General features: G+C 52.6%; 1 protein-coding gene and 1 long non-coding RNA gene across 2 annotated transcripts in view; both read left to right on the top strand.

Annotated features, from left to right (window-relative positions):
- The window catches only part of LOC137147666 (meckelin-like), a 28,050-nt gene extending 21,132 nt beyond the window's left edge, over positions 1-6,918 (top strand). Inside the window, exons 19-24 of the mRNA XM_067539969.1 lie at positions 720-836; positions 1,160-1,276; positions 2,384-2,479; positions 3,738-3,840; positions 4,567-4,709; positions 5,208-6,918. Of these exons, the coding sequence (XP_067396070.1) occupies positions 720-836; positions 1,160-1,276; positions 2,384-2,479; positions 3,738-3,840; positions 4,567-4,709; positions 5,208-5,288 (657 nt within the window). The 3' untranslated portion in view covers positions 5,289-6,918. The remainder of the gene's footprint in view (positions 1-719; positions 837-1,159; positions 1,277-2,383; positions 2,480-3,737; positions 3,841-4,566; positions 4,710-5,207) is intronic.
- Positions 6,919-10,035: 3,117 nt separating this feature from the next.
- The window catches only part of LOC137147819 (uncharacterized), a 79,485-nt gene continuing 74,368 nt past the window's right edge, over positions 10,036-15,152 (top strand). Inside the window, exons 1-2 of the long non-coding RNA XR_010918360.1 lie at positions 10,036-10,070; positions 12,597-12,708. This is a non-coding gene — a long non-coding RNA (uncharacterized lncRNA). The remainder of the gene's footprint in view (positions 10,071-12,596; positions 12,709-15,152) is intronic.

Below are 15,152 nucleotides of genomic sequence, written 5' to 3'. Positions count from 1 at the left end.
CTAGGAAAGGGCTTGGTTTCCAGCCAGGCTCCCCTTAGGTGTGTGCACAAAATCTGGGCATGCACCCCCTTTGTGCACACACACCTTACATTTGCACACCTTGCAACACACCCTGTGCATACACATTGGGCAGTGAGGCAGGTTGATGCAGGTGAATTTCACGCTGGCACAAAGCAGAGGCCAGCTGACAGCCTGGCCCTAAAGAACTGGGGGTAGTGGAGCGTGAAGAACTCCCAGCCACCGGGTACTTAACATAATGTACCCGCTTTCTTCTTCTGCCCCGTCACTGTGCTTCATGCCTGCTCTGCTGGCGTGGCTTCGCATCCACTCTGTACCTTCGTTCACTCCTGGATTTACCATGTGTCCAGAAAACCTTTTTGGTTTCTTTATGCTATTGGCCCGTGAAAACAGGGCTGAGCTCAAGGAAACGCATGAGTAACTCTCGCTCCTTCCCTGCTGCCATAACTCCCCTTGCTCTGGGTTGACTGGTGGCTGCTCTGAGCATGTAAGTGTTCGATGTAACCACAAATGATGCCCCAGTCTGCTCTGTATATTCCCAGTGGGTCCGTCACAGACGATGGGTGTTTGGAGGAGGGGGGCATGGCATCGTGAAGCGTAGGAGTCTGCCCCACGCTGCAGGTTCCTGGGCTTGCCCCCCAGGAATGTAACGAGCAAGGCACCTGATCTCCTCGTCCGGCTCCTACTCTCTCTCCCCGCAGGTGTCTGTCTTCATCCTGACACACGGATGCTACGGCTTCTATATCCACGGGCGGAGCGTGCACGGCCATGCTGATGTGGGCATGGATGCCATGCATGCCTGCCTCAGGAAGGAAGAGGTAATCCAGCCTCCTTGTTCTGTTCTAGCCACCCCTTCTCAAGCCGCCTTGTCTCTGCGTCTGGATGGATACCATCCTCCCAGGCGCCCTCACAGACTGTACCCTATGGAACAGTCCTTAACACGGCTGGCAGTACTTGCCTCATTTATCTTTCCTTTAGTGCGCAGGCCTTCATCTTTGCCTTTAGTGGTGAGCAACGTGATCCTTGTGTACCTAATGTGGAATCATTCTGTAGAGAACGTTTTGGGACGTGCGGCCCTATTGAGATGTCAGTCAGTTTCACTGCCTTTCCCTGCTTACACGTCACTTGTCTCCCTTGGCAGGAGAACCTATGCCCTCTAAGAGGCCTGGAGGCCAACTCTGACATTCAGACCTTCGAGGTGTTTCTCACGGACAGAGTCAGACAGCTGTACGACAAGATCACGCAGCTCTTGACGGAGGTATTTTCCCCTTTGCAGGACTACATCGACGCCTTACTGTGGGCTTTTTCATGCCATTCTTTACAAGGGTTGGTTTTAAATCCTCCGCTCTCAAGGTTTCTCCGACAAGAGCAGAAGAAACCCGCGGTGATGCTGAGTTCCGTGATTGTTCTCTCCAGAGTGATTGCGCAGGCTGGTGTTGGGAAAAAATCGGAACCCTTTCCGATTATAATCACCCCAAAAGAAAGATGATGGAGCCCTGCTCTAGGAGTCATCCTAAAAGTGCACAACTTTCAAGGCAAAACTAGAGATGGTCTAAACCTAAACCCCTTGTAACACTCTGATAACTAGCCACTACGCTGATGATTGGTCAGGTCTTCCTTATGGCTGGTACATTCTTCACAGTTATTTAATTCGGCCCAAATCCGCACAGATATTTAGGCTCCTAACTTCAATTGAAATCAATTAAGTTAGGAGCCTAAATACCTTTGAGGAGCTGAGCCTTACTCCTTTAATCCAAATAGCGTAGGGCCTTGTGGTTTTGGTGCTGGAGGTCCTGGATTCGTCCACAGTTCATGACAGCCGGTGTCACGGTGTTATACACTAGAAAGTCTGGACAGATGCAGGAGCCGGAGTCTTTGGGACAGAGAAGTTCTTGCCCAAGTCAGGTTCTGAGGCTCCAAACCACTAAAACTTGGCCAGCTGAGCTGAGGTTTGTGTGAATTTGAATTCAAGTCAAATGAGTAAATACTATTTCCCGGATTTCTGTGATCCCCATTCGAAGAGTTTTGCACAGCTCCACCCTGTCACCAGCATTGCTCGGTCTCTCCTGAATTGAAGTGAATGCCTGCAAGTCTCTTGGATTTAATTTCTTTAAGGACTAAAGGCCTCCCAGCTGTTTGTAACTACATCTCAGCATATGTGGTTCATAATTGAAAGCTCCCCAGTTGTGTGTTCCTGGCATGCAAAGCAAAGGCTCCGAAGCAGCAGGTGAAAATTGAACCAACATCCCTGTCGCCAAAGTGAAAATTTGAATGCAAACAAATTATTTTTTCTTGAGAAGCAGAGAGCTGGGCTCCCTGGGCTCCAGCCGTGAGCTGAAAGTGCTTCTGGGAACTCTCTTTGCAGGGCCCAAGAGGAGAGAGAGTCAGGGTCGACCTACATGAGCAAAGACTAAGGAGCTATTACACCTTGAACCGGTTTCTTAGCTCGTTTCTTGAACACGTGAGTCCGTTCTTTGCCTTTTCCAAAGGTTGGGCTTGTCCACACTAAGGTTTTAATGGGGACTAGCACTTGGAGCAAGAGCCTGGGAACCAGGGCCCCTGGGTTCATTCCCTGTCTCTGCCACTGACTCGCTGTGTGACCTTAGGCAAGTCGCTGCCCTGCTCTGTGCCTCAGTTTCCCCAGCTGTAAAATGAGGATGATCATCCCTTTCTCATAGGAGGCTGAGGATTAATTAATGGATGTTCATGAAGGGCTTTGACATTATCCAGTGAACAGCGCTTTAGGAGAGCGAAAGCGGGTGCGGTGGACAGCCCCGTGGGTGACCCCAGGATTGTGTTCAGGTCTGGCATCTAATGCTGAGGCCAGCGGGTTGTTCAACCCCTGATGAGGGTGGAACCAGAGATGGCGGTTCTGATTCAGGTCCCAGTGCCTGAAGAGTTGGGGTGGGGTTCGGTTCAAGGGCTCTGGGCTGGGCTTGCTCCGCTCTGTGCTGGTCCCTCGGGCTGACCGCTGCCCCCCACCCCCCGGCAGGCTGTGAAGAAAGTCACATGCAGCAGATCAGGGGGTGCGGCGGGATTTGTAGGTGATGTCCGATCAAATTTGCAGTTTAGGGGCCAAACCCCACCCTCAGCTACGCCTCCCGCTGCAGCCTGCAGGAGTTGCATGCCAGGACCTGACAGCAGGGTTCGCCCCAGTGTTCTTTGTGCACAGTAACTCCAAACACGTGGGAAGTGCCCATTTGCTGACTTCCCTACAGATGGTTCCTAATCCCGGTCACCCTTGAAATGAAAAAGATCCCCTCCCAAGAGCTACCCTGAACTGCTGCTTCCTGAGCGGGGGAAGGAGGATGCTCTCAGGGAGTTGGCATTGAGCAGGAACTCTGGGTTCAGTTCCCAGCTTTGTCACAGACTCCCTGGGTGACCTTGGCCAAGTCCCTTATGTTCCTAAATCCCCTGGGTTTCAAAAGAAGTTAGGAGCCTAAATACCTTGAAAGACCTGGGCCTTAATCTGTGATTCCAGTTGCCCACCTGTAAAATAGGGTGAATGCATCCTTTGTCCTGTCTAGGGAGACTGTAACTTCTCTGGGGGCCAGGACTGTCTCTCTTGCTGTGTGTCTGTATGTGCAGCATCTAGCATCATGGACCCCTGCTCTCTGGGGTCTCTATGCGCTGCCACAGAGAAGATCATGAGCCTTTCTCTCTGGCCACCACGGTGAGGCTCCAATGTCCATCACTGCTTCTCCTAACCCCACCTACAGGCATACAGAGATATGGACTTCATCGTGAAGGACAAGTTCTTCCTGGAGCACATCATGGACATGGAGTTCCAGGAGCCAGTAGACACGTCCGTTCTGTACACGGGTAACTCACCGCTCTCTCCTGGGGTGCTTCTTTATTCAGATGTGAACCCTGCTTGTCCTCTACGTGCGGGCGGCCGTCAGCAAGATGGGACTGTGGGCGGGGACGCCAGGGCATTAGCGGCTGTGTGCAAACTGGAAATGTCCTCCTTTCGCTGTGCAGTCACTGCGCTTTTGGCTGCTCCTGTTCTGATGCAGGTCGAGCTGGCCCTGAGTGGAGACGGGGTGCCGGATCTCCACTTGTTGGGAAGGGGTGGGCAGAGCTGGCCCCACGGGAGACTTCAAACGTCCGTCCTCACGTGGAGGGACGATACCAGCACCTAAGATCTCCAAGGCCTCACTCCCCAGTGTGGCTCAGCTCCCCTTTCCTCCTGCAGCTGCCAGAGGCCAGCCCGTCTCCTTGTACTGGACTGCGTCCTCTCCTCTGCTCGGTGTCTTTGAGAGGTGGGGTTTGAGCCCTGCCAGGGTACCTTCAACCCTGCCGCTGACAGAGGAGCTTGACTCTCTCGGCAGGATTCAGATTCAGCCCTGCGCTGTTGCTAGGGCTGGGATCATGCCTTCGGTCTCCATGCATAGGGCCGTGCACCTCTATCGCGACATCCACTGAAGTTGAGCAACAGCAAGTGTCTTCGGCAGAGTTTAATGGCTGTACTGTGGTCTCTTGTGCCCCCGCTTGTGGGCATGATGCAGTCCTAAAATAGGGCTCTAAGCGGCTTCTTCCTGCCCCCAGATGACCGCGCCTTGTTCAGCAGGACCCTCTTCTACAACAACGAGCTGACCCTGCTCCTCTTCGACACCCTGCTCTTCTCGGTCGTCGACCTGGGAACACAGGACTTCGTGCTGGCAGCGATCCTCACCTTCGCTGTGCAGAAGGTAAAGCCTGGGGCAGGCGCTCACGGCAAGCGCTAGGTTTTCTACAACAAATGGGTGCCCGAATGCTGCCCCCTCTTGCAAACAGGCTAATCACATGCCCTAGTGCTGCTAATGATTTGCCTGCACGGTTACCCAGTCAGTGCCGGCAGCAGGGTAATTGCATCATGTGCTCTTTTGCACCTCCATTTTTTGACTTGTCTCTACAATTGGCTTGGAAACCCCCTCCCAATTGAATGAAGCCCCCCCTCCACTCTTGGTGCATCTCCCCTGCGCGGCTGAGTCCAGCGACGTGAACGGTCAGAATCGCTTCACACTGGGAATCAACAGCCAACTGCAGCTTCCAATCAGAGAGCTCAGTTCAGTGAGGGCTGCTGTCTAACAGTTTGGGCGCATTCTTCAAAGGGTTTGGTCTGCCGGCGGGCTTTTTATGGTGCTTCTTGGGTGGGTTCTGGCTTAGCCCTGGACTGCCGCTCTCCACATGCTCCGTTCTGCTTTCAGGTGGTGGAGAAGCTGCGGCAGGCACTTGGGAAGAGAAACCTGGCGGCAAAAACGTTGGTGGAGAAGCAGTTTCTGATCTAGACGTGAACAGGAAGCAGGGGCCGCTTACCCCACTTCTCCCGCCATCAAAGCACAAAGGCCGTGACCCTACTGCTAATTTAAGAAGAGATGAGTTTGCAGCCTTGATCCTTCTCAGCCCTCAGCCGGTGAGGGGAGAATGGAGGGCTCACTGCGATTTTCCTCTCTAGTTACTATGGGCAAAGCTCTGTGCTTCCTACCAGCCCAGGAACCATGCAGCAGTCCAGTTATTATTTCTCACTTTAAGTTATTTCCCAGCCATATTTTGATTTCACAGCCGAAGGATTCCTTTCTGCTGAACAAACCCTGTTCTATTATTTAGCCATCAGAATAAGACACCCACACCCACGGGATTTCTTGGTGCTTGTATATTTTTTAATTGGAAGACGAAAGGCCACCCTCTGACGATGACCCTGTTTATATGGAGCAGCTTTGTTTGTTTTTTAATGGGAAGCAGAAAACATCTGAAATGAGCAGGGGAATGGCAGTCCCATGTGCTTGACTCCTCAGTGTATCCAAGCTGCACCACTCTCCGGTGGGTTCTGAGCTCAGGCAATGGATGGAAGCTGCAGGGTAACACCAATGTAATTTACAAGCAGGGGTCGGTGGGGTCTCTTATGCCCCAGGACAGACTACCTCACACGTGCTGTCTCCCTCCTAATTCAAACATGAGCTCGGTCCTTTCCTTCACTAAGCTTAGGCTTAGGAAGACTATGGTTTATTGACCTCCAGTGGAGGTAAATCAGGTAGGTGTGTGTCCAGCATCATCGTGGGCTTTTCTGCTCCTTTCATTTGTATTCTACATTGCTCTGCTTCTTTAAACAAAGGGACAGCTGCGTTACACAGAGCAGCTATCTTACACAGGTTGTATTCCACCAGGGCAACCATTGTCTTCAGGATCCACCTGGAGGGCTTGCTCTGATTCCAGGGTTTGACCCAGCCTTGGGCTTCCCAGCCAAAAGGCAGGTGTTCCAGCTGGTTTTGCCCTGAGTGTGTGGTTCCCCGTGCCAGCCCGTCAACAGGCCCCAGTTTGGAGGGACACAGTCTTGGTTCAAGTTGTAACAAAACACAGGGGGTGTGTGTCTAGCACTCCCAAAGATGGCTCATTTTAGTCCTAGCCTAGAGGTACCTGCGGTCTACACAAATTTGGCATTCCCTCTCTTTTACTGATCAAAATATAAGTACATCAGCAATAAAGAATGGTGACACTGACGTCAGAGGAGTTAGTGGCGCTGACTGCAGGGGTGTTTACGCGCACACTTAAGTGGAGGTTTAGGTGTTTTCCTGAATAGGGACGTTTTCCTACATGCCAGCCAAACTTCTGGAGGAAACAGCCCAGCCCAGAGCAACTTGGGCTGTGATGCAAGAGTTGTCTGGTTATAGGACAAAGAGAACTGGAAGAGTGACCAACTGCTGACATTGGCTATGCCTCCCACAGCTCTAACCAACAGCCTCCTGCAAAGCACCCCTGCTATTTTCACTCTGTTTTGGTTTGAATGTGAAGACTTATTTTATTTGCTGTTTGGAACGTTTTGTTTTCTTTTGGAAAAAAAACCCCACACTTTGTGGGTTAAGCCTCTTGTAAATTTCTCTGACTCAGTGACTGCATTTAATAAAAAATACAAAAACCCAACACCCTTCATGCTGTTCTCCAAACAACACATTTCCTGGGTACAAAATGACAGTCCCCAATTTGTGACGGTCTCATCAACAGAATAAAAGCTCAGAAGGTCTCCACTCCAGAGTCCTTACCAAGAGCTTGTCTACACAGGGCCATCCAGCTAAATTAATCCAGATTAACTAAAGATGTGAATTAGTTAAACTCCATCAAATCCCTGTGTGGATTTTGTTCAGAATTAAAGTGGCTTTAATGCGGTTTGAGTGAATTCACTTTGGCAGTGACTTCAGTTAATCCGCTTTAAGGCCTCGCTAATTCTAAATGAGGGTGTTCACACAGGGGTTTAGTGTGGTGTAACTAATTCACTTCAAATACACTTCTTCAGTTAATTTAGCTTAACTTTCCTGGATGGGCCTGTGTAGACAACTCTAAGGTCCTCTGGGAGTAAACTGCCCCCATTCTGCTCCCCTACTTCAACTCACTTGATTTCATAATAGGTCCCCAATGTTTTCCTCTCAAGGTGGTTATTCCTTCCAACCGTCATTCTAGGGATAACCCATTAATTACAGAACGATGCTACGGGGCTGTGCACGTCTGTCACCTTCCAGCCAAGCCTGATAAAGCCCTTCAGAAACTCCCCTGAGATGTAAATGTGGTGGATCCAGTTCTTAAGCACGCCTCTCTCTCCATGCAGTGCATAGGGGAGCCTAGGTGCCTTCCATTTTACACATAGGGAAATGGAGACAGCTAGGAGAGGATCTGCTCAAGGCCATACAGTGAATCAGTTGCATAGCCAGGGATCGAGCCCAGGTCCCCTCACTCCCAGTCTGGTGCTTTCTATTGCTAATGCAGTCTAAACAAACAAATAACACTCCAGTAAATAAATGGAGTGGTGTGTAGCTCCCTGTCCACTTTTAGGGAGATTGGCAACCATAGCCAGCACATCTTTTGCATTTGGGGCGGCTGGCTCCACCCTGAGGCCCCACCCCTGCTTAGCCTCTTTTCCCCCCAGGCCCGTGCCTACACTCCATTCCCTGCATCACCTCAGGCCTACCCACACTCGCCTCATGCCTTTCCACCCCCTACCTCCTCCGTCGCTGGCTGTAGCTGAGTTGCTCCAGCAACAGCAGCACGCACAGCAGTGTTGGGTGGAGATGGCCAAGAGGCATGGGCAGAGAGGGGATGGGAAGAGAGCAGCGCAGGTGACGCCACAGTGGCAGAGGACGAGCGGGAGCTTCCAGCGGCAGCTGTTGGGGGAGGCTTGGCCTCCCCAAGTCTCTTATACCTGCCACCCATGTTGGCAACATTTTAAAACAAAGCTGGTTTAAAACAAACGTAAGGAAGTGCCTCTCCACCCAATGCACAGTCAACCTGTGGAACTCCTTGCCATGGGATGTTGTAAAGGCCAGACATATAACTGGATTTAAAAAACACAAACTAGTTAAGTTGATGGAGGATAAGTCCATCGATGGCTGTTAGCCAAGATCATCAGAGCACAACCCCATGATCCGGGTGTCCCTAAACCTCCAACTGCCAGAAGCTGGGACTGGACCCCTGGGATGGCTCACTCGATAATTATCCTGTTCCCTCTGAAACACTGGTCACTGTCACAAGACAGGTGGACCATTGGTCTGACCCCGTGTGGCCATGCTGATGTATTGCATAAAGCGGAGCGGCATCCCAATCAGAATTCCTGCTTCCAACCACTCAGGAAGGCTGTTGCACTGCCCAGACCTGTGTACCAGGTTTCATACCATGCACAAACCCCTCAGCTGGCTGAGTCTGGTTCCCACTTGTTCAAATGGCTATTTGGCCACAACAAACAAAGCAGGCGAAAGCACCCACTCACTGAGAGACTGGAGCCACAGCTCTAACTTGCACCTGGAAAAAGGGGATTCCCCATTGTAGACAGACAGACAGACAGGGACACACAAAGAACCCAGCACAGCAGGCTAATGCAGTGAATGGCAGGGGATCATCACAGCACTTAACACATCTCTGGAGGGGGCTCAGAGACCACAGTGATGGGCACAGCCCATGCTGCTTTACAGCCACAGCTCTCAAAGGGCTTTACCGAGGAAAGCATTATCTCTGTTTTACAGATGGAGAAACTGAGGCACGGAGCAGGGCCGTGACTTACCCAAGGTCACCCAGGAAAGCAGTGGCAGAGCCAGGAATAGCGAAGCCAGGTCTGAGTCCTAGTCCGGTGCTCCAGCCACTCGGCCATAGTGGCGCCTTGACCACAATGCTGCCAATGCTCAGGGGAACTCTGGGTATTTAAGGTGCTCCTAAGGCACCTCAAGCCCTCTGATTGGTCGTCTGCCCCAGCTGCCTGCCTCCTGAGGCTGAGCAGCCAATCAGAGCTGCGGCAGGCAAAACTGCGGGGTGGGGGCGCCGAGCGGAACAGCATGAATGTTATGGCGGGGTAGTGAACGGTGCCTCGCACAAGGCTCAGCGTGGGTGGCGGTGCTTAGTGCATGACGGCGGGAACGTTTAGCCAGGGAGGACGTAGTAAAAGAGGACAATTAGAACTCAACTTCAGCACGACAACAGCCGTGAAATGCCCCCCCCCCCCCCCCCCCCCCCCCCCCCGGTGCAGAAACACAGCCAGCTGCATGCAGACGCTCGGTACCCCCCAACCCTGCCGCCTCTGGCAGGACTAGACAAAACAGGTCAGCGGCACAGCTGAGGATGGCCGAGTTGCATCCCTCAATGCTGCTTACCGCCACCGTAACAGAGGGACAAGCACGGGTCCCACACATAATTTTTTCGGGCCCAGTGCAACCTTGTAACATGGCCCCACCCACACACATACGCATCCCTCATCCCATACCTACAATCTCATGAGCCATGACAAATTTTCTTCTCATGGTAATGGGGGTTGCAGCCTGGGCCGGGCCTCTGGTAAAGTGTACCCTCCCCCCCCCATGTGGGGACCCTGGGCAGGCCTGCACTCTAGTTCACTCCCAAGGGATGCTGGGAGTTGTAGTCCATCCATGCTGGGGATTGTATTTGCCAAGCAGAGCACAGGTGACTCCACTTTTCTCTGGGCGGGGCCCAAGCTAATTGGGCAGGGGGCCTGGTCCAAGACCCTACATAAAGCAGGGCCCTTTCCCTGCCTCTCTTGTACTGGGGAGGGGGATGTAGTGCTACTCTCACAAGCTGAGGTAATTTGAACCGATAATCTGCTTTCCTTCTATCCTAGTGAAGTCTTGTGTGTGTGTATGTTAATGGGTTCCAGCTGTCCTGTGTCAGCAGCTCTCCCCACGTCTGGAGTTCCCGGGCTAGCTGTGTTTTACTTCATACCGAATGACTCTGCAGCTCAGGGCTCCCCCAGGTGCTGTGCGGGCAGTGCTGTCCCAGGCAGGAAAACGGCGTGGTATGAGAGCTCTAAAGCTCTGCCTCGTAGGGCAGGAGTCCAACGAACCTGAACGGGGCCCAGCGTTGGAGCCCAGCCCAGTCGTGTGCTGAGGAGGGCCGGGTCAGCTGCCCTGGTGTAGCTTTACTGCTGGGGGGGGCTCATGGGAGAGGTTTTTATGTAGGCAAGCACCTAGTGCAGTTATTGGACCGAGAAAACCATAGGAGGGGGCCTGTTGCCTGGTGAGGTAATAATGCAATTGCTTATCTAGCGCTTTTGCTCTGTGAACACTCACTAACTGCCCGTCCCAACCCCTCTGGGAGGCAGCTGGCATTAGCCCTGTAGCAAAAGGCTGACTAGTTAGTGTCCATGTCTTTGATTATTGTCCCCCTCGCTATGGGAGCTGAGCGGGTGGCACTTTAGCTCGATCAAAACTCCTACTGATGTCAGTGGGGCCTGGATTTCACACACACACACACCCCCCCCCCCCCCCCCCCCCCCCGGCACAGGAGGCTATCGACTCTCAGAGCCTGAGTGACCTGGCTGAGGCCACAGGCACCACTATTGTCCCTGGCTTCCAATCCTGTGTTCTGCTCGCTTGAGCCAGGCCTAGCTATGAGATATTTAAGCTGCTTCAGGATGTAAGTTAGTCACGTGTCATTGGAGAGTGTAGGCCAGGCCGGTCCTCTTCTGCTTTTTTTTCTTTTCTTCAGTGTGTTGCTTCAATATTGGTTCGTCTGCCCAAAGATCCCAGATGGAGGCTGTGTGGCCTACTGGGTAGGGCACTGGACTGGGAACCAGGAGACCGGGCTCCTAGGCCCAGCTCTGCTGCTGAGTTGCTAGGTGACCTTGGACAAAACACATCCTCTGTCTGTGCCTCCGTTCCCCACCCACTCTGTCTTACCTACTTAGATTTAACCTCCTTGGGGCAGGCATTTGCTTCTTATGTGTATGTACAGCATCTAGCACAACAGACCAAGAGCCTGATTGGGGGGCCCCCCAGGTGGTACTGTAATATAGATGGTAAATAATAACCAGGACTGTGCTAATCTTGTACAAACCGATACCTAAACATACACAACACAGAATTTTCTGACAGTGGCACAGGTAAAATTGGGATTAATCTCCTCTGTTCTCCGAGTTAGTTTGCAATCACTGTACTATAAAATTGTTGACCGAAGAAGCCTGCAAAAATGAATGGCCAGTTTAATTGCAGTGTACAGATTCGCCGTGTGACTGTTGCTGGTGCAGGACCCTTCTGGGCTGTGCAGCCAGCTGGGCTCTGTGGGAAAGGAATTTAAAACCTGACCTTCCAAAACCAGCTGAAGAACAACCAAAGGCAAAGGGTCAGGTGCTCTGCACATGGAAGAGCTGTTCACAGGGCAGCAGAATTCCTGAGCACTTAATGGAAACTCCCTTCCACCCTGTGTCAAAAATGTTGTAGCAGAAGCGTACAGGGCTGAGTCTGCTTTAAGTGCTGTGACTCCTTAGCACCTTGTAGCATGTTTCAAGCTAGTCCTGGGAAAGGGGTGATTCAGAGAGATGGGGATCGTCGTTCCACACACGCATCGTGTTCAGTTTAGCTACCGTGTACCCCGCACTGCCAGAAGAGGTGAAAAACTGATTGGGCTGACAGTATTTGGTGGGCTGAAATTCCCCCTTGTACTCTGGAAAATTAGGAGCATTTGGTAAATTCCAATTGGAGCGCCTGACTCTGGAAAGCACTTATGCACGGTTCTTAAATCCCTCCCTTTTCATTGACTTCTATGGGAATTACGCAGGTGCTGAAAGTTAAGCAAGGCCCTGCCCTGGGGCCGGAGGAGCTACTTTCTGCTGACCCCTGTTCTCCTCTAGTGTCCGTTTTCCTTCCTGCCATGAAGTCTAACGTTGCCGTGTGCTGCTGCACCGCTGAGGCGGCTGGCCCAGTGGCAGCACTGCTTCCCTGGAGGGAAGATCCTGGTTCCGAAGCATAATCTATATATCAGTTTAAGGCCCTTGTTGTGCAGGATGCTCCCTGTGTATGGGCCCAGCTCAGTGGGGCTCAGCAGAGGTGCTGGATGTTCCTTGTAAGCTGCAAGTGTCGTGTGTGTTCCCCCCCCCGCCCCCTCGTCCTCTCCCCCTGCTTTGAATGAGCAGATGAAATGAATTACGTTTGGGAGAAACCAGAGCCCTGAAGCAAAGAGTTCCGTGGTCACGTGTGGACGGGCGCAGCAGAAGCTACCGACTGCCCCGTTGGGTTGTCCGCACGTCCGAACGACATTCAGGGGTGACTTGGCTTTTTTTCCCTTCTCGACGTGGGTGTTCATGTGGCATTTACTCTTCCTCATCTCCTCAGAGACGGCGCCTGCAGCTCCTTTCCATGGGGCGGGACATGGAGGCCCCCGGTGCGGCTGCTGTTTTTCCTGAAGCGGAAGTGACGTTTGACCCTCCGGCAGGCAGCGATGCAGGTAAGGAACGTGACGCTCGCACGAACCCTATTGCCAGAGACGAGCACTTGCTGTCCGCTGCACCCGTGATCAGCAGTTTCAGAATGTGGCTGTACTGGGGGCGCGAGAAGGGCCCCCTCATTTAAAGGGAGAGGAGGCAGAGACACGGAGAACCTGTGTTCGGTGAATAGACCGAGCCTAGCACGTGTCTCCTTTGCTGGTTACAAATCCAGCCGAGGCCTGCCCTACCTAGTCCTGAACCAGGAGCGCCAGCGATGTGGTAGACCTTGCTAATGACTGTCCTGTCCTGATCTCCTGGATTTCATCTCTCCCAGCCAGTCACAAATCTTTGCCAGGCAGCCCTTTGTTAGGTGTTGCGGATGCCGTGATGGTACATTGAACGGCCTCTGCTCTAATGTAAGTTAAATATGCCTGAAATGTGAGCACGGGATGTTGGTAAATGCTGCATGATGATTGTGTCAATATCCCATCGATCCCTCAGCCTTGGGCTTGAGCGCTTGCCCCCCCCCCCCCCCCAAGCACTGAGTACAAATGCGGTAGCACGTAGTGTCAGGAACGGATGAGATGAAGCGCCGTGGCGTGACTAGGGGCAGCCCTGAAAGCAGAGATCTGTAGGGTATGAACCAGCCATTCAGATACTTGGCTGGCCCCACAGCCTCTCATTCTAGTTGTATTAGACACACGCTCAGATCAGCAAGCAGTCGTGTTCCGGCGAAAAAGGAGGCGCTGCTGTTCTATGCGGTATTGTATCAGAGAGCTCTCGTGGTTTCTAAAGATCCCCTCGGGGAGGAAGGTGCAATGCATAAGAGACTGAATCAGCATTGCCGTCATCTAGCCTGCTTCTCTGCAAACTGTACAGCTGGTAACGAGTAAAGCCAGATGTAAAAGTCTAATTGTTATGGGCCCTAACTAACGGCCTTGTTGCATGCCCATGATCAGGGAAGCGAGGTCAAAGCTGTGCAGAGTGTGTGTGTGACAGAGGCATGCATGCAAGTGGGCAGGTCACAGAGAAGCCGTGTAGTGGGGTGGAAACCTCTCCTTCTCCAGAGTTTTGCTTAACTGGCTGCTCCCAGCCGCTAATGAATGGCCAGCTTCTCCGGCGCTGCTGCCTGCTTAATTTGTGCACGCAGCCGGGCCCGTGGGGCTTTTGCACCTGTCACTGTTGGCTTTGCAGGCACAATGGCACCAACAAGGGCCAAGCGTTTTCCAAGGGGAGCCTCACATCAGGCTCTAAATGCATAGTGAGGAGTCGTAGTAGTGAGTAGTCTTAGTAGTGAGTAGTCGTGTCTAAGTGAGCAGTCGTGTCAAAGTGCAGAGCAGTCAGGAGCTCCCGCTGAGCTGTGCCATTGTCCATCAGATGAGGACCTACTCCACCGTTGACTGATGTCCTTTGTTCTACCCGTTCTACCCCTGGAAAAAAAGGTACCATCCCTGCAAAATAGGCATCACTGCAGTGCAGGGCCTTCTCCAGGTCCTAGACCCGCTTTGACAACAACTTACTTTAGCCCCATGTTCCCGCTGCACCAGGGAGCTAGTCGGGGCAGGTGTTCCCGGGCCTATTTAAACTAGCTGAGCAAAGAGCCAAACCCGTCGCCTAGCTCCGAGAAGCTGTAAAGAGGGGAGAGGTGGATGACGAGACGCTGAATGGTGAGATTACTTGAGGGGACTGAGGCTGTGGGAGTCGGACCTGTGTTGGCAGCGCACCAAAGGAGCTTGTGGTAGCTCTGATGCTTCTCTAACCTCTCTTAAGCGCTCCGCGGTGGGTCCCCTCCTTTTCCTTCCTGATTCTTTTCCTAAGTGTAAATGCACCATACAAATGGATAGAATTGCTTAAATCACCATCATTAAATCGGCATGGGCCCCCTTCCCACCTCAGCGGACAATGGCTGGTGCTAAGCATTTATTCCGTAGACTGAGCAGCCGTCTTATTGCACTGAAAGCATATTTGATGCTTGATGGAAGAAAGTGCGGGGGGGAAGCGTGCCTGAGAGGGAAAAATCAATGGGCTCATTTCTCTTTGGCTGCACGTGTGTCGTGCTGGGCCGTTCAGCCGGCTGACATCGTGGGAGGCCAGGCACATGCCTCCTGGGGCTGTATCCCGAAAGGATCTCTGGCTCAGTCCTGCAGGCACTGTGGAAATGCGGCAGGCATGGAGAAAGCCAACATCTGCGTGCTCTCCCCTCACCAGCGGGTGGTGCTGTGACTATGCCAAGGGATCTTCAGTTGCCGTAACTACTCTGTTCCCAAAGTCTGATCCAAAGTTCACTGAAGTCAGTGAGGGTATGTCTACACTGCACACTAAGCCTGAGCTCTGACTCCGGTTTGAACCGAAGCCCCCTTCTGTCCACACACACATCAGCCTGACTAGGGTCAGCCAGCATGCAGGACCCAGCTTGGGAGAAGGGGGGCGGTCAGAACCCGAGTGAGTCCTGCTGTGACTCGGA

This window comes from Emydura macquarii, unplaced genomic scaffold, assembly GCF_026122565.2.
Source record: "Emydura macquarii macquarii isolate MOO-44397 ecotype Brisbane River unplaced genomic scaffold, CSIRO-AGI_Emac_v2 contig_561, whole genome shotgun sequence".
Lineage (NCBI taxonomy): Eukaryota > Metazoa > Chordata > Testudines > Chelidae > Emydura > Emydura macquarii.
This window is presented reverse-complemented; position numbering and strand designations above follow the sequence as displayed.